At 37.7% G+C, this 18763-nt stretch overlaps 1 protein-coding gene across 3 annotated transcripts in view; it reads right to left on the minus strand.

Annotated features, from left to right (window-relative positions):
• The window catches only part of Slco1b3 (solute carrier organic anion transporter family member 1B3), a 1042880-nt gene that overhangs the window by 975863 nt on the left and 48254 nt on the right, over positions 1-18763 (minus strand). For 2 of the 3 annotated variants that reach the window (XM_075982390.1, XM_075982392.1), the window contains 3 exons: positions 7703-7767; positions 3662-3779; positions 587-1776 (listed from right to left, as the gene is read on the minus strand). In XM_075982390.1, the coding sequence (XP_075838505.1) occupies positions 1560-1776; positions 3662-3779; positions 7703-7767 (400 nt within the window). In that variant the 3' untranslated portion in view covers positions 587-1559. Of the gene's footprint in view, positions 1-586; positions 1777-3661; positions 3780-7702; positions 7768-18763 lie in introns of those variants that run through there. The other variant, XM_075982391.1, reaches the window with a different exon arrangement.

Genomic DNA, 18763 nt, shown 5'->3' on the forward strand with positions numbered 1-18763 from the left:
AATATGGGCATGTGGGGGGGGGGTGTGCGTGCCCCTCTGTGGCAGTTGATTAAAAGTTATTTCCCATACCTCATTTATTTTGACATTTTGTCACCAGTGATGGGCATTAAGTAGAACTTTTGCAGTTAGAGACTTACTGGAAGGTATATATATATATATATATATATATATATATATATATATATGTCACTGGGAGAGAACTTTGAGGTTTTACAATCTGGCGTCAATTCATGTTCACTCTGTTTCTGCTTCGTGCATGTGGATGAAATGTAATCAGCAATTTTCCAGCTGCTGTTCTGATATGATACCATGCCTCCTCTGCTTATTGCCATGTCTTTACCACCAGGATGGACCCTTTAGCTCTAGAACTGCTCCTTAAGCATAGAACTCCAAGACAAAATAAATCATTTTGTCCTCTGGGTTACTGTTTTGTCTATGTGTTTTATCATAGCAACAGAAAAGTCACTAATGTAATAGGCAATTTTAATGCAAACAAAACATTTTAATCTATGGCAATAAAAAAGTAGAACCACTACCACCCATTATACTAGATCCAATCTCACTAGAAAATACAACATCCAAAGACTTTTGTCTTATTTGCTCTACTTCATATCTTTATTTCAGTGATTATTTACACATATATACATATATATGTATCACATCCAAAACAAACAACAGACAAATACAACACGGATAAATGATGAACTCTGATGCTTTCTCCTACACACTTTGTCTGGCATACACTTGTCTCAGAGAGCTGACAAGAGGAGTGAAGGCTCATTTATTCAATGGTCTTTTCTTTCTTCAGCAAATGTGGAGTTTTCCAATCCATTTCTATGAATCTTAAAATGCATTCTGTGTTAAGTTTTCTGAAAATAACTTTTTTTTTCATTTTTTAATGTCTCTGTTTTATTTGTCAATAATATGAGAGCATGCACAAAGAAGATGTGTGTGCTGTGAAACACATTTTCAAATGAGTAATTCTTTAAAATATAAAACTTAACATGGACACCAGAGGATGTTACCGGTGTTATGTCATGATTCCCATCAGCAGAGACTTCAGGTAAGAATAAAACTATTCAGACTTTGACATTTAAAGAAACCCAGTGTTTCTCAATATGCAGACAACCAATTTCTCTCCTTCCTGTGCCACTCTGCAAATCCTAGACACTTATTTTACTGAGTTATGAATGCTTAAGTGGATACCTTTTTTCCTATTATAAACTAATTTTCATGCTTTAAATTTGTACAGATAATATATTACAATCCTATTCACTTAATTTTTGAGTTGTGAATGCTTAAGTGAATACTTGTTTTTCTGTTGTAAACTAACAAACATTCATGCTTTAAATTTGTACAGACCACATACTCCAAACCTGGCCTCGAATGCACAGCTATACCCTAAGAACAATGCTCCTGTTCCTTTTGATTTGTAGTTTCTTCTCATTACAAAGTCATAGTTGAGCCATTGTTCATCATATGTAAAATATGAAAATCTTCAATGAAAGGACAAGAAAATTGTTTGGAAGCACAGCAACAGGTGTGTCTTCTTTCTTTCTTTAAAGAGGCGTCTCATTGCATGTTCCACCAGCAGGCACAGAATGGTATCCATTTTTATTTAAAGATTCTGGATTTGTTTCATCTATCACTTTCCCATCATTTCCCAGTGTCTTGTTGTCTTTTCTGTCATATTTTTTCTTCATGGCATAAATTAATACAACATATAAAATAAGTACTGGAGTCTTTAACAAAACATTCAAGCCCAAATAGATGGTTCTAGGGAAAAAATGGTACAAATATTACTTTATATTATGTGATATAGCTTATAGTATTTATTTCCAGTATTCAGACCATAATGGAAAAAGTTAAATTATATATAAAAATATTAAATTCCTTAAGTTATAAAATCAGAAAAGAAACACTTTTAGGGATTTTGTCCGTTGAGTCACAAAGAAATTGAGATTATTTCTAAAGAATTTTCAAGACAGGAAAAATAAACTCTGCTGTCTCTAACTTTCTGATGATGAAATAGAGGAATATTCAGATACACCCTCCACCAAGACATCACATCTCACTCAATGAATGGAGAAAGTACAAAGAAATACAGTTGGGTTTCACAGTCCAGATATCCAGGACCACTGAGATTGAGACTTAACCATAAGATTATAGAAAGCCATTTTCCCTCCTGTGCCTTAAACCACAACCCTAAAGGTCTATAGTAGTCTCTTTACCATAATACTTTATGTCTAATTTTCAATAAAAGAACCAGAAACACTCAAAATAGAAGTAAATGATAACCATGGCTTCATGAGAATGAATAGTCTTCAAACCTAGTCTTTGATATGTCAGAATGATGAGATTATCAGAATGTGGACATGATACTAACAACACCCTAGCAAGCAGCATGGCACCAACTCTATAATGGCACCAGGTCTACCATGACTTCACTACCATCATGACACCAATACCATGTGACATCAACACCATCAGGATACCAGCTCCACCATGACAACAATACTAGTGACAATGATTTTCAACAAGAAGAACACTTATTTTTGGTTGGTGGCAAGATGGTTTGGAAGATAGTCTGACAGGGTCTTATAAACTAGAATAATGGAGAATATTCTTCTCCGACGTGTATCACTTTATATACATTAGCAATGGAAGGCCACCTTTGTAGTTCTGCCTCGTTGTGGTATTCATTGTTATTTTACTTTTTAGGGGAGTTCAATGGATCTAGAAAACTTCCTTGTGACTGAATGATTAGATCCAGTGTTTTCTTCCAATTTGTATTTTGCCTTTAGGTGTTGCCTAAATTATTTTTTGTTATGTAGAGTTTTAAAATTTAACATTTTCTGCTACAATTTTAAGGAGTTGGGCCATTATAAAAATATAATCCTGCATCCCAAGCAGGTTTTAAAAATTCTATTTTCAGTAATATCCGATTTATAATTAATCAATATTTAAAATTACAATTAATTCTTTTCTAAGGAGTATTGTTTCAATTTGTTCTTCCAAATTACCATTAAGTTGTCTTCTCTCCCCAAAAAATAAAATGAATGTTCTCTCTTTTCCCCTTCATGTCCTGCTACAGAATGCAGAGCCAATGATATTTCAGGTATGAGCAGAGGTTTAAGAGATAAAAGCATAATTGAGCAAAAATGTATCCTTTTTACTTCAAACTGCATGCCTTTGGCAAGTTATTCACTATCCTTGAACCTTCCTATCTTTCTATTTAAGGTAAAAATATAAATTCACTATTACTTCTACTATCATTAAATGAGATTTCCTGGTGAATACTGAATCCAAAGTAAGGGTTGCTTAATGATAATGATAGTTGTTAATTTATTATTGTTTTGAAAATAATTTTATATGGGGCTACAGAGATTCCTCAGAAATCAAGAACACTGACTACTGCTGCAGAGAACTTGGGTTCTGTCCTCAGGACTCACATGCTGTCTCACAAACATATATAATTCCAGTTCTAGAGACTCTGACTTCATGCGACCTCTGCTGGCACCACACACATGTAATGCACACACATGCATGTAGGTAAACAAACTAATACACATTAAAAATCTCTAAAAGAGTAAATGACACCATTTATCAATTCGCATACTCAAAAGACAAAAATCCATTAATGAAGTATATGACAACTCACCCAAATAATGTAGAGTTATATACCCTACAAGCCCCTCGCGCTCCACAACTGGTGACAGACCACTTCATACACGTTTTGTCGATTAAGGCCCCGTAATAGATTGGAGCTAGAATTCCTCCTACAACATGAGAGAAAAAGCTATCAACCCAAGACACATACTTCAAATGTAGGTAGGAGATGTATCACATTGATACCTTATGAAGAAAGTAACAGTTGAAAATTTTCTAGGCCAATTCCATTGTCTCTGCAATATATATGCAAGAATTAATATTAGGAGATTTCTCAAAAGATCATACCATAGAGTAATATCATAAACATCTTTTGTCTATCCCCACTCTTCCAACACATATAAGGAAGAAGAAATTCTAATTTCTGTAAACTTTGTTCTTATGCCACCAATTAGCTGAAAGCTAGCCAGTGAAAAGGAGAGTGTTGTTAGTAAATCATGCCTACATGCTATTTTTTCTTCATCTGAATGATCTGGAATAACTGGTGTAGAATTTTAAGTTTATGACTAGTGGGAATAGCACTTATCAAAATCTTATAGAGGCAGGAGCTTATTCTCTCTCTCTCTCTCTCTCTCTCTCTCTCTCTCTCTCTCTCTCTCTCTCTCTCTCTTCTTTTTTTAAGAAAACTAAAATGCTGGACAGGTGGTTCAATGGTTTAGACATCTTACTGGTCTTGAAAGTATCAGCGTTCAGTTTCCAGCATCTACATCAGGGAAGTCACTGCCTATAATTCCAGTTTCAGGGGATCTGATTCCTTCCACTGGACTACATGTCATTTCATGCAGGCAGTGCACAAACAGAAAAACATACATACACACATACATATAATTAAAACTAACTAGACAAACAAATAAAATTAAAAATGTTTAAAGGTGAAAAACTAAAAATGAAATTCTTATACCAGGAATATCTTGCCTGAGAAGTGCAGGCCAACATCACAGAATATCCATCTCCTGCAATGGGATGCTGGCTTCTAAGTTCAGACTCTACCTGCTGACTCTGCAACCAGGGATGTTTTTTCAACTGATTTCATATATGTTTAAATATCTGTTGAAGTGTCTCAAACAATTCAACTTAGGGTTCTTGTGGGTAAATTTTGTTTTTGTGTCTTCTGATTGCAAGGCTTGAATAGCTGGATAGATGAGATAATTTAAGCTAAGAAAAGCTGGATAGGAATAAATCAAGCAAAAGCCGGGCATTTATAAGTAAAAATAAGCTTCTATGTTTATTTATTTGGGAGCTGAGTAATGGGCATCCCAAAGAGACAAAAGAGTAAAAAAAAATACAGCCAACAACATTTTGGCATACCAATATGTGCACAAATTTCCATGCAGGGCCTAAGAAAGCTGGAAGAAAGATGAAGAAAGGAAGAAAGGAAGAAAGGAAGAAAGGAAGAAAGAAAGAAAGAAAGAAAGAAAGAAAGAAAGAAAGAAAGAAAGAAAGAAGGAAGGAAGGAAGGAAGGAAGGAAGGAAGGAAGGAAGAAAGGAAGGAAGGAAGGGAGGGACATGGCTCCTTTAAAAAGTGATGCAATTCAGCTAGTAGTGCTAAATAGAAACTAGAAATGTCAAGCTAAGCAAAAACCAGTAGTGACAACCCAGGTATAATTTTCCATAGCCAGAAAGTTTAATGCAGCTCTGGGTTATGAACTTCCTACCAAGCATGAGCCTTAGGCTTGGCTTTTCTGACCTGAGAAGCAGGCTGAGCCAGCCACCAAAGCTGTGTGTGTGTGTGTGTGTGTGTGTGGAGGGGGGGGGGTCCTAGCCTCACTGTTTAGCAGAGGGGTTTTTTTTTTTTTTTTGGATAGTGCAGAAAAAGAGCAAAAAAGCAGCAGTGAAAGATATCCAGGTGGAAAAATCTGTAAGCAGGTTCTAGTGTGTTTTTCAAGGTGCATAGGCTTAAGAAAGAAAAGAAAAAGAAAATGGCTATAGACAGTCTGAAAGAAATTAGTAGTTTTAAAAATTAAGTCTTTAGGGACAGTAAAAGTATTATAAAGGAAAAAAGCCATGTAAAGATGGGAAATGTACAAGGAGTCTGGATCCTGTATAGTATTGTGCAGTTTCTAAATTTTTTCAATGTTTACGAGCTAACAATAGCTGCTGAGGATTGTGAACTGGACTGCAAAATTGAACTAGCAAAGATACTTTAGGGCTATCTTAACTTTGTAAAAGAAATTTTAAAAATGTATTTGTTAAATGAAAGTTAAAACTACTTAGGTATTTTGTTTCCATGGGTGATTAGAGGCTATGGATTCTGTCAGAGATAATACGGATCAGGTTTGATCAAAGAAGACATTCTGAAACTTGACAGATGATATATATCAACAAAGGTTACCTATGGACCTCCCAGGACTTGACCATTATCTCAATTTATTTCAGAGATCCTTAAAATGTCTTTGCCCACAAAAAACAGGAAGTACTCTAGAGAAAATGACACTACATTCCTAAAAGATCGGAGGTGTGGGGGGTCTTTGCTTATTTGGTGGGTTATGGATTTATTTTTAATCATTTAGGGGAATATAGTATATTGATACATATTTAAAGTTACTTTTGTTACACTGTATATATTTTTCTACTCTTGATTAGGGTATTGTACCTATGTGGTTCATTAAAAAATGTAAGGTAAAATTCTTGTTTTTGAAGGCTATTGCTATAAACTATTTGGGATAATCAAGAAACATAGGTTAAAAATAATTTATAACAATCAAATTTCTAGATAGGTTACATATGTTTTCAAGGTCAATGAGGTATGCTAATGTTCTTCAGACACTGCAAATACGGTATTTAAAATGCTTTGTTAATATACATTTTTTTTCATGCATTGAACACATCTTTCCAGAAAGTTCCTAACTATGATGGCAAGCTTCCTTTCTTTATGGTTTATGATGTGTTAAAAGTACCTCTTTTATTCTTCAACTCTCCCCTTAGACCACCAGGAGGCATACTAACTATATAACATGTAGGTTTTAGGTTCAGTTAGGTTTGTGGAGTTTCATTTGGATTTGGAGGTGGGGGGTTGCTGGTATGTATAGAAACTTCCAGCCTGAAGAAGCACATAGAAACCCCAGGAGCCTCCCTGCCCCATTTCTCACTTATCATTCTCCCCCCCCCCACTTTGAAGATCCAAGGTGGCGTCTCTTATACAAGTCTCGAACAATTTATCTCCACTGTCATCAGCCAGAGTTGTTTCTTTTCTTCATCTGGGAAAATATCCCTTCTACCTCCTTTGTTGATCTTTAAATTTATCTTTAAATATTAGTTGCCTCTAATTATCTCTCTGCTCCATCCCTAGGTGATTGAGTTTTATTTTTCTTAATTTTCTTATATATAGGCATTTGATGTCTACAGATCTTATAGAAATGGTTATGTTAGAAGTTGTGAAAGTAACAGCAGACGTCTGCAGACAAAAAGTTATAAGGCACTTTCTTAACTCTCTGTAAATTACATCCTTTGAATATTTATAAATTTGGAGCTTAGGGTTCTAATCTTAACATAAAACTCATAATTTCTTGCTTTTGCTTTCAGTTAAAGTTTACTGTTTATCAAAGATGATGGGTTCTAGATTGTAGGTTCTCCTTCGCTTTTGCTTGCTAAGCTGCTAATAAAGTATTCAGAACCTCGAGAACCAGATAGTGGGAAGCCAGACCATCAGGCTCAGTTTCTGTTCTGGACACACTCAAATTGACCAAGTTCCCAATACTCCCAAGTCCCATGAGCCATTACCTGAAAATGTCATGTGTGGAAATGGCCCTTAACTCTGCCTGCTCCTTGGTGCAAGGGAAAGGACTTTGGCAACTCCACTCTTTGTGATAATATCTTACAGACGGGAGGATTCCTAAGTATAGCCTCATTTTTGCTGTTATTTAATCAAACTCTTTCAGGTCACTGAGATTACTTTATATTCTACTATTTTAATTTACTAAAAATAGAAATGATTTTTAAATCTTTAAACTTTCTTTAGAACGGGAACTTTTTATGTTCAGCCTTTAAGCTTGGCATGGATACTTACTAACTGAATTTGACATGTTTATCATACCTAGTGTACGAACAACCAGCGCATGGAAACCCATTGCAAGTGATTTCAATTCAGGTTGGACAATCCTGCAATAAGATAAAAGAAAAGAAATATTTAAACATCTTCAAAATAAATTCTAAGTTAAATTTAACCTTGAAATTGTTGTTGGTTTATCTTTCCTTATGGCTAGATGAAAGCCCTCAAGGTAAAGGTATCATTCCAAGCTCTGAGAGGCAAGTATTTTTGTGATAAGAATTACTCTAATTCACTAATTCACTGTGCTATGATTTCAAGAGAGTCCAGCAAACATTTCACCTAATCAAAAAAAATTATGTTGTGACTCAGTAGCCCAGGCTGGCCTTAAACTCACAGTAACCCTCCTGCTTCAGCCTCCTAAATTGCTGAGCTTACAGATGTGAATAACCAAATCAGGTTGCATTTTTATGCCTTATTCTGTAAACATGCTGCAAGAATATCTGTAGTCAGGTTTATTATGTCTACAAAGACATTGATTTCCTATGGCCCATTCAGCCCCGGACCTGGGAAAATACCAGACGCTTGAATCTAGATATAGGTCTCAGCATACACTCTGTTTCCTAATTTCTATTGATGATGTTAACAGAGACGTTTATTAATGTGGGTACACAAATCACATATTATAATCATAAGAGTCCAGAAAGTTATGTATTCTGGACTGTCTTGTATAGAGCCATTATGTTAATGATAGAGAACATTTATCACCATTCTCATTAATACACTCATTCAGGGCTGGAGAAGTGACATGGCATTAAGAATCCTTGCTGTTCTTGTGGAAGATCAGCTCTTAGTTCCCAGTACCCACACTGTGTAGCTCATAATGACTTGTAACTTTAGTTTCAGGGGATGCACCACCCTCTTCTCGCCTCTTCAGGCACCTGCACTCACGTACAGATACCCCTATACAGAAACACACATACACAGATACCCCTATACAGAAACACACATATGCATAAGTAAAATATAAATAGATCTTAAAGAATGAATTTATAAAAAATAAACAGAGTTATTAGTCAAGAAAAATTTAAGTCCAATAAATTCCTAACACAAAACTTTCAGGACAACTGGGACACCATGGAAAAAAAGCCCAAGAATAATAGGGATAGAAGAAGGAGAAAAAAATTCTAACTCAAAGACACAGAAAAAATATTCAACAAAATCATAGAACAAAACTTTCCTTGCCTAAAGAAGGACATACTTATAAAGGTACAAGAAGCTTACAAAACACCAAATAGACTGGACCCAAATAAAGTCCCCTCAACATGTAATAACCAAAGCATTAAAATAGAGAATAAAAAATAATTTTAAGAGCTGAAAAGGAAAAAGTCTAAGTAACATATATAGGCAGACTTATCAGAATTACACTTGATTTCTCAAAGGAGACTCTGGAGGCCAGAAGGGCTTGGACAAATATTTTACAGAATTAAGGTACTATGGTTGCCAGCCTAGACTACTGTATCCAGTAAAACTTTCCATCTACATAGATGGAGAAAACAAGATATTTCATGACAAAACCAGATTTAAACAATACCTATCTGCAAATTCAGCTCTACAGAAAGTACTAGAAGGAAAACTCTAAACCAAGAAGCTCTGTTATATCCACAAAAACACAGGGGTAATCTCACAACAACAAAACCCAAAGAAGGGAAACGCACACACTACCATCACCACCACCAAAATAAAAAAAAATAACAGAAATTAACAATCACTGGTCAGTAACATATCTTAATATCAATGGACTCAATTAGCCAATAAAAAGACACAGGCTAAGAGAATGGGTACAAAAACAGTATCCATTTTTCTACTGCATACAAGAAACATAGCTCAACTTCAAAGACAGAATTGCCTCCAAGTAAAGAGTTATGAAAAATTTTTTCCCAAACCAATGATCCTAAAAAGTAAGCCAGTGTAGTTATCTTAATATCTAACAAAATTGGCCTTCAATCTAAAATTAATCAAAAGTAATAGAGGACATTCATATTCTCACAGGAAAAAAAATCCATCAAGAGGAAAATAATGACATTTTAAATTTTGCATGCAAATGGAAAGAATTAGAAAACATTATCCTGAGTGAGGTAACCCAGACCCAAAAAAATGAATGTGGTATGTACTCACTTATAAGTGGATACTAATCATAAACAACAGGCAATGAGCCTATAGTTTAGGATCCTAGAGAAACTAAATAATAAAGTGAACCCAAAGAAAAACATATATAGATCCACCTGGAAATAAGTATCAGACAAAAATTTGAGAGCAGGGGGGCAGGGGGTAAGATGAAGGGGAGAAGGAGGGTTGAGGAGAACTTGAGGGAATGGGAAAGTTAAGATTGAAGAAGGACAGATATGAGAGCAAGGAAAGAGATACCTCTATTGAGGGAGCCATTATGGAGTTAGTAAGAAACCTGGCTCTAGAAAAATGCCCAAGAACCTACAGGGATAACCCCAGCTAAGACACTAAGCAATAGAGGAGAGGGTGTCTGAACCTACATTACCCTGTATTCAGACTGAGGATTATCTAAAATATCGCCATAGAAACTTCATCCAACAACAGATGGAACAGAGGCAATAACCCATATTAGAGCACTGGACTGGGCTCCCAAGATCCATGAGCAAGGAATTCAAGACCATGAGGGGGTCAACCACTGAGACAGTTTGCTTGAGCTAATGTGGTAGCTCACCAACTCCAACTGGACTGGAAGTAAATGAGCATGGGTACAAACTGAGGCAGACAGAGGGACCACTGATAGTGACACTGGGATGTGTCTCTACTGCATATACTGGCTCCATGAGGTTCAATTCTCTTAGGATGTAAACCTTGCTCAACCTAGATGTAGTAGGGAGGGCCTTGGTCTTTTCACAGGGTGGGGTGCATGGCACTCTTTTAGGGGTGGGGTGAGGGTTTGTGGAGGGAAAGAGAGGGGACTTGAGGAAGGGAGGGAGTGGAAATTTGGATTGGTATTTTTAAGTAATAATAATAAAGAAAGAAAGAAAAAAGAGGAAGTCTCAATTCTTAACATATATGCTCCAAAAACAAGGTTACCCACATTTGTAAAAGAAACATTATTAAAACTTAAATCACAATCAAACCCCAAATATTAATGGTGGGAGACTTCAATACCCCACTCAAACCAATGAAACATTCAGCTACAGAGAAACTTAACATAAAAATGAGGGAACCTACAGATGCCATAACTCAAATGGACTTAACAGACATCTATGGAACATTTCACCCAAACACAAAAGAATATACCTTCTTCTCAACACCTCATAAAACTGTCACAAAAATTGACCCATATACTCGGTCACAAAGCAAATCTCAACATATATTTAAAAAGTTGGAACAACACTATGTATCATATTGGACCCCCATGGGATAAAGTTAGAGTTCAACAACAACACAAAAAAAAATACCCTACAAAATAATGATGAAAACTGAACAGTTCTCAACTGAGCCACAACTGGGTCAAGAAAGAAATAAAGAAATCAAAGATTCCCCAGAATTCAACATAAAGGAATCCACAACAAACTTCTGGAACACAATGAAAGCAGTGATAAGAGAAAAGTTCATTGATGTGGGATTCCCCTCTGTATGCTGTGATTACCATTAATGAATAAATAAACTGCTTTGGACCTATTGCAGGGCAGAACTTAGCTATGCCGGGAAAACTAAACTGAATTCTAGAAGAAAGGAGGCAGAATCAGGAGAAGCCATATAGCCATGCTGGAGCCAGTAAGCCACAACCACATGGTGACACACGGATTACTAGAAATTGGTTAAATTAAGATGTAAGAGTTAGCCAAAAAGAAGCTAGAGCTAATGGGCCAAGTAGTGATTTAATTAATACAGTTTCTGTGTGGTTATTTGGGACTGAGCAGCTGGGAACCAACAAGAGGCTTCATTTCAACAAATCGGTGCTGATGTAGCCAACTAAAATCCACTTAAAACTTAAGAGGTCTTGCAAAGGAATTCTAGACACTATAAAACAAAGTTTAGGGCGGATTGTCCCGGAAGAGAGCACAACCCCCCCTCCCCCAGCTCCTTCTGCAGGGCTGTCTTTCTCACACATGACCCCCCCCCAAGTCTTCATTTTCTGCAAGGTCCTTTGCTCAGGAACAGTTTTCTGCTCCTACACTAAGGCTACCCACCCAGAGCGGTGAGAGCCTACCTATGGGGCAGGCCTCAAGGACCCCTGGTAAGGGAGCACATGCACCTTCAGCCTGTGTGGCAGGGTGTCCTGTGTTCTATTCATCCCCACCCTGCCCCCCCAAGTTCCCCCTTTTGTCCTCAGGTCATTGGACTACCAGGCGTCCCTGTTTTGGTGCTGAGGAGTTCATCTGGATGGGAACGGTTCCTGCTTCTACACTGAAGAGATACACCCAGAGAGCCAATCACAGCAAAGACTGGACCAAGACACCAGGCCTCTCCTGGCTCCATTTGAAGAAGAGATGGGAAGGAGCCAATGCAAGAATTCCTCCAACAACCTGAAAGGCAACATGACATCACCAGAATCCAGGGATCCCGAAATAAGAAGAATTGTACACCCTACTCCAAAAGAATTAGAAGAAATCCACTCAAAAGTGAACTAGATGAAAATAATAGAGGACCTTAAACAGGAGGTGAAAATCTGCCATAAACAATTAGAGATTACAAACAAAAAGGTAGAGGAAATGAATAAATCGCTCAAAGACACGCAAGAAAACCAAGAGAAACAAGAAAAAGCAATCAAACAGGTTAGGGGAGCGGTTCAAGACTTGAAGAATGAAATGGAAGCAATGAAGAAAACACAAACCAAGGGAAGGATGGAGATGGAAAATCTGGGTAAACGAACAGGAACTACAGAGACAAGTACTCAAAACAGATTACAAGAGATAGAAGAAAGAATGTCAGACACTAAAGATACCATAGAGAAAATAAACACACTGATCAAAGAAAACAGCAAAACCAACAAATCCTCATCACAAAACATTCAGGAAATCTGGGACACAATAAAAAGACCAAACCAAAGAATAATTGGGATAGAAGAAGGAGAAGAAGTACAGCTCAACGGTCCAGAAAATATATTTAATAAAATTATACAAGAAAACTTTCCCAACCTAAAGAAAGATATTCCTTTGAAGGTTCAAGAAGCATACAGAACACCGAATGGACTGGACCAAAAAAAAAAAAACATCTCCTTGCCATATAATAATCAAAACACAAAACATACAGAATAAAGAAAGAATATTAAGAGCTGCAAAGGAAAAGGGTCAAGTTACTTATAAGGGTAAACCTATCAGACTTACACCTGACTTCTCTATGGAAACCATGAAAGCCAGAAGGTCCTGGATAGATGTACTTCAGAAACTAAGAGACCATGGATGCAAGCCCAGACTACTATACCCAGCCAAGCTTTTGTTCACTATAAATGGAGAAAACAAAATTTTCCAGGATAAAAACAAATTTAAACAATATGTAGCCACAAATTCAGCCTTACAGAAAGTAATAGAAGGAAAATCACAAACCAAGGAGTCCAACAATGACCACAATAACTCAAACATCTAGAGACCCTTCACCAGCACAACTCAAAGAAGGGAAACACACAAACTCTACGACTAAAAAAGTGACCGGAGTTAACAACCACTGGTCATTAATATCACTTAATGTCAATGGACTCAACTCACCTATAAAAAGGCACAGGCTAAGAGATTGGATACGAAAACAGGATCCAACATTCTTCTGTTTACAAGAAACACACTTCAACCACAAAGACAGGCACCTACTCAGAGTAAAGGGCTGGGAAAAGGCTTATCAAGCAAATGGACCTAAGAAACAAGCAGGTGTGGCCATACTAATTTCTAACAAAGTTGACTTCAAACTTAAATCAATCAGAAAAGATAGAGAGGGTCATTTTATACTCGTAACAGGAACAATTCATCAGGATTAAGTCTCAATCCTGAATATCTATGCCCCTAATATTAAAGCAACCACGTACGTAAAAGAAACATTACTAAAACTCAAGGCTGCCATCAAACGGCACACACTAATAGTAGGAGACTTCAACACTCCTCTCTCACCAATGGACAGGTCAATCAGACAGAAACCTAACAGAGAAATAAGAGAATTAATGGAGGTAATGAATCAAATGGACTTAACAGACATCTATAGAACATTCCACCCAAATAGGAAAGAATATACCTTCTTCTCTGCAGCTCATGGAACCTTCTCGAAAATTGAGCACATACTCGGTAACAAAGCAAACTTCCACAGTTACAAAAAAAATATTCGTAACCTCCTGAGTCTTATCAGACCACCATGGATTAAAGTTAGAATTCAACAACAATGCTACCCCCAGAAAGCCTACAAACTCATGGAAACTGAACAGTCAACTTCTGAGCCACACCTGGATCAAGGAAGAAATAAAGAAAGAAATCAAAGTCTTCCTTGAATTCAATGAAAATAAAGAAACAACCTATTCAAACTTATGGGACACTATGAAAGCAGTCCTGAGAGGAAAGTTCATAGCACTAAGTGCCCACTTAAAGAAAACAGAGAAAGCACACATTGGAGACTTAACAGCCCACGTGAAAGCTCTAGAAAAAAAAGAAGCAGACTCACCTAGAAGGAGTAGAAGACTGGAAATAATCAAACTGAGGGCGGAAATCAACAAAATAGAAACACAGAAAAAAATCCAAAGAATCAATGAAACAAAAAGCTAGTTCCTAGAGAAAAATCAACAAAATTGATAAACCCCTATCCAAACTAATCAAACGGCAGAGAGAATATGCAAATTAATAAGATCAGAAATGAAAGGGGGGACATAACCACAGACACAGAGGAAATTCAAAGAATCATTAGATCTTACTACAAAAGCCTGTATGCCACAAAACTGAAAAATGTAAAAGAAATGGACACATTTTTAGATAAATACCATATACCAAAGTTAAACCAGGACCAGGTGAACAATCTAAATAGACCTGTTAGTCGCGAAGAATTAGAAGCTGTTATCAAAAACTTCCCTACCATAAAAAGCCCAGGACCAGATGGTTTCAATTCGGAATTCTACCAGAACTTCCGAGAAGAGCTTATACCTATACTCCTTAATGTATTTCACAATATAGAAACAGAAAAGTCATTGCCAAATTCCTTTTATGAAGCTACAGTCACTCTGATACCAAAACCACACAAAGACTCAACCAAAAAAGAGAATTACAGACCAATCTCACTCATGAACATCGACACAAAAATCCTCAACAAAATACTGGCAAACCGTATCCAAGAACACATTAAAAAAATTATCCATTATGATCAAATAGGCTTCATCCCAGAGATGCAGGGCTGGTTCAACATACAAAAATCTATCAATGTAATCCATCATATAAATAAACTGAAAGAAAAAAATCATATAATCATTTCATTAGATGCTGAAAAAGCTTTTGACAAAATTCAACATCCCTTTATGATAAAAGTCTTGGAGAGATTAGGGATACGAGGGTCATACCTAAATATAATAAAAGCTATTTACAGCAAGCCGACAGCTAACATCAAACTAAACGGAGAAAAACTCAAAGCCATCCCACTAAAATCAGGAACACGGCAAGGCTGTTCACTCTCTCCATACCTCTTCAATATAGTGCTTGAAGTTTTAGCAATAGCAATAAGACAACATAAGGGGATCAATGGGATTCGAATTGGGAAGGAAGAAGTGAAAGTTTCATTATTTGCAGATGATATGATAGTGTACATAAGCGACCCCAAAAACTCCACCAAAGAACTCCTAAAGCTGATAAACACCTTTAGTAATGTGGCAGGATACAAGATCAACTCCAAAAAATCAGTCGCCCTTCTATACACAAAGGATATGGAAGCAGAGAGGGAAATCAGAGAAGCATCACCTTTCACGATAGCCACAAATAGCATAAAATATCTTTGGGTAACTCTTACCAAGGAAGTGAAAGATCTATTTGACAAGAACTTTAAGGAATTGAAGAGGATACCAGAAAGTGGAAAGATCTCCCTTGCTCTTGGATTGGGAGGATCAACATAGTAAAAATGGGAATTCTACCAAAGGCAATTTATAGATTCAATGCAATCTCCATCAAGGTCCCATCAAAATTCTTCACAGATCTTGAGAGGACAATAATCAATTTTATATGGAAAAACAAAAAACCCAGCATAGCCAAAACAGTCTTATATAATAAAGGAACTTCTGGAGGCATTACCATCCCTGACTTCAAACTCTACTACAGAGCTACAGTATTGAAAACAGCTTGATATTGGTATAAAAACAGAGAAGTCGACCAATGGAATCATATAGAAGACCCGGATTTTAACCCACAAACCTATGAACACCTGATTTTCGACAAAGGAGGTAAAAATATACAATGGAAGAAAGAAAGCATCTTCAACAAATGGTGCTGGCACAACTGGATGTCAACCTGTAGAAGAATGAAAATTGACCCATATCTATCACCATGCACAAAACTCAAGTCCAAATGGATTAAAGACCTCAATATCAGTCCGAGCACACTGAACCTGATAGAAGAGAAATTGGGAGATACCCTACAACAGATGGGCACAGGAGATCGCTTCCTAGGTATAACCCCAGCAGCACAAACATTAAGGGCAACATTGAATAAATGGGACCTACTGAAACTGAGAAGCTTCTGTAAAGCAAAGGACACTGTCACTAAGACAAAAAGGCAACCCACTGAATGGGAGGAGATCTTCACCAACCCAGCAACAGACAAAGGTCTGATCTCCAAAATATATAAAGAACTCAAGAAACTAGACTTTAAAATGCTAATTAACCCAATTAAAAAACGGGGGCACTGATCTGAACAGAGAATTCTCAACAGAAGAACTTCAAATAGCCAAAAGACACTTAAGATCATGCTCAACCTCCTTAGTGATAAGGGAAATGCAAATCAAAACAACTTTGAGATATCATCTTACACGCGTTAGATTGGCTAAAATCAAAAACACCAATGATAGCCTCTGCTGGAGAGGTTGTGGAGGAAAGGGTTCCCTCATCCATTGCTGGTGGGAATGCAAACTTGTGAAACCACTTTGGAAAGCAGTGTTTCGGTTCCTCAGGAAATTTGGGATCAACCTACTCCTGGACCCAGCAATACCACTCTTGGGAATATACCCAAGAGATGCCCGATCATCTGACAAGGGCATTTGTTCAACTATGTTCATAGCAGCATTATTTGTAATAGCCAGAACCTGGAAACAACCTAGATGCTCTTCAGTGGAAGAATGGATGAAGAAAGTGCGGAATATATACACATTAGAGTACTACTCAGCAGTAAAAAACAATGACTTCTCTAATTTTGCATGCAAATGGATGGAAATAGAAAACACTATCCTGAGTGAGGTATCCCAGACCCAAAAAGATGAACATGGGATGTACTCACTCATAATTGGTTTCTAGCCATAAATAAAGGTCAGTGAGTCTATAATTTGATATCCTAAAGTAGCTAAATAAGAAGGTGAACCCAAAGAAAAACATATAGCTATCCTCCTGCGTAGGGGAAGTAGACTAGATTGCCAGGCAAAAAATCGGGATCTTAAGGGTGGGGTGGGAGGGGGTAAGGGGAGATGGGGAGAGAAAAGTGAGAAGGGTAGGATGGGGAGAACTTGGGGCAACTGGATGATTGGGATAAAGGAAGGTTGGATAGGGGAGCAGGGAAGCACATATCTTAATTAAGGGAGCCATCTTAGGGTTGGGAAGAGACTTGGACCTAGAGGGGCTTCCAGGTACCCAAGCCGAGGTCCCCAGTTATTTCCTTGGGCAGCAGAGGATAGGGAACCTGAAATGATTTTATCCTATAGCCATACTGATGAATATTTTGCATATCACCATAGAACCTTCATCTGACAATGGATGAAGATAGAGACAGAGACCCACACTGGAGCACTGGACTGAGCTCCCAAAGTCCCAATGAGGAACAGAAGGAGGGAGAAGATGAGCAACGAAGTCAGGACCAAGAGGGGTGCACCCACCCACGTAGACAGTGGGGCTGATCTATTGGGAGCTCACCAAGGCCAGCTGGACTGTGACTGTAAAAGCAGGGGATAAATCCAGACTCTCTGAATATGGCGGACAATGAGGGCTGCTAAGAAGCCAAGGACAATGGCACTGGGTTTTGATCCTACTTCATGTTCTGGCTTTGTGGGAGCCTAGCCAGTTTGAATGTTCACCTTCCTAGACCAGGATGGGGGGGGCGGACTTTGGACTTTCCATAGGGCAGGGAACCCTGACTGCTCTTCAGACTTGAGAGGGAGGGGGAGGAGTGAGGGGAGGGGGAGAGGAGTATGGAGACAGGGAGAGGAGTGGGGGGAGGGGGAAGGAGTGGGAGGCTGGGAGGAGGAGGAAATTTTTTTTTCTCAATAAACAAAAAAGAAAGAAAAAAAAAAACAAAACAAAGTTTAGCCACATTGGTTTTCCAAGTGGGCTATGCTTGCTGGTGGCAAGCTGTGGCTCCTTTAAGAGAGGTCTTAGTGGTTCAGCTATAGCAGAACAAAAGCTACACCATTTTAAAATCCAGCTTTCTGGGCCATGCTGCCAGAACAAACTCCGGCTATGGTATTTGTGGGCCAAGGTGTTTGGAATCATGCCCATAGCTCAGCTCTCCCCACCTGGGCAGGCAGCAGAAACAGGTCTACTAGGCATGCACAAGCAGGAGAGCATGGCTGAGTTCTGCCACCATACACAGAGATATTATCAGGCCATGCAGTGTGCTGCATGGCAGATTTAGCTTTTACTCAGAAAAAAAGGTTTATATGCTGCATGGTGCTAACCAGAGTTTAGGTGGTAAGGATGGCTCCCACCCAGCAGTGCTAGAGCCTGAGGTGAATTGCCTCCACCATATTTAATGCCTGAGAGAGGTAGAGCCTGCTCCCAAGGCCACTGAGACTGAGCTCCTTAGAATCTTAAGAAAGGTTTCTGGTCAGAAAGTAATTACAGATATGTAATAAAGACAAATACAGATTTTTTTAAAAAAACAAAACAAAAAATAAAAACCTCTAAATGGGTCATGATGTTGGATAATAGTATGTAGGCAT

The sequence above is a fragment of the Microtus pennsylvanicus genome, chromosome 8, assembly GCF_037038515.1.
Source record: "Microtus pennsylvanicus isolate mMicPen1 chromosome 8, mMicPen1.hap1, whole genome shotgun sequence".
Lineage (NCBI taxonomy): Eukaryota > Metazoa > Chordata > Mammalia > Rodentia > Cricetidae > Microtus > Microtus pennsylvanicus.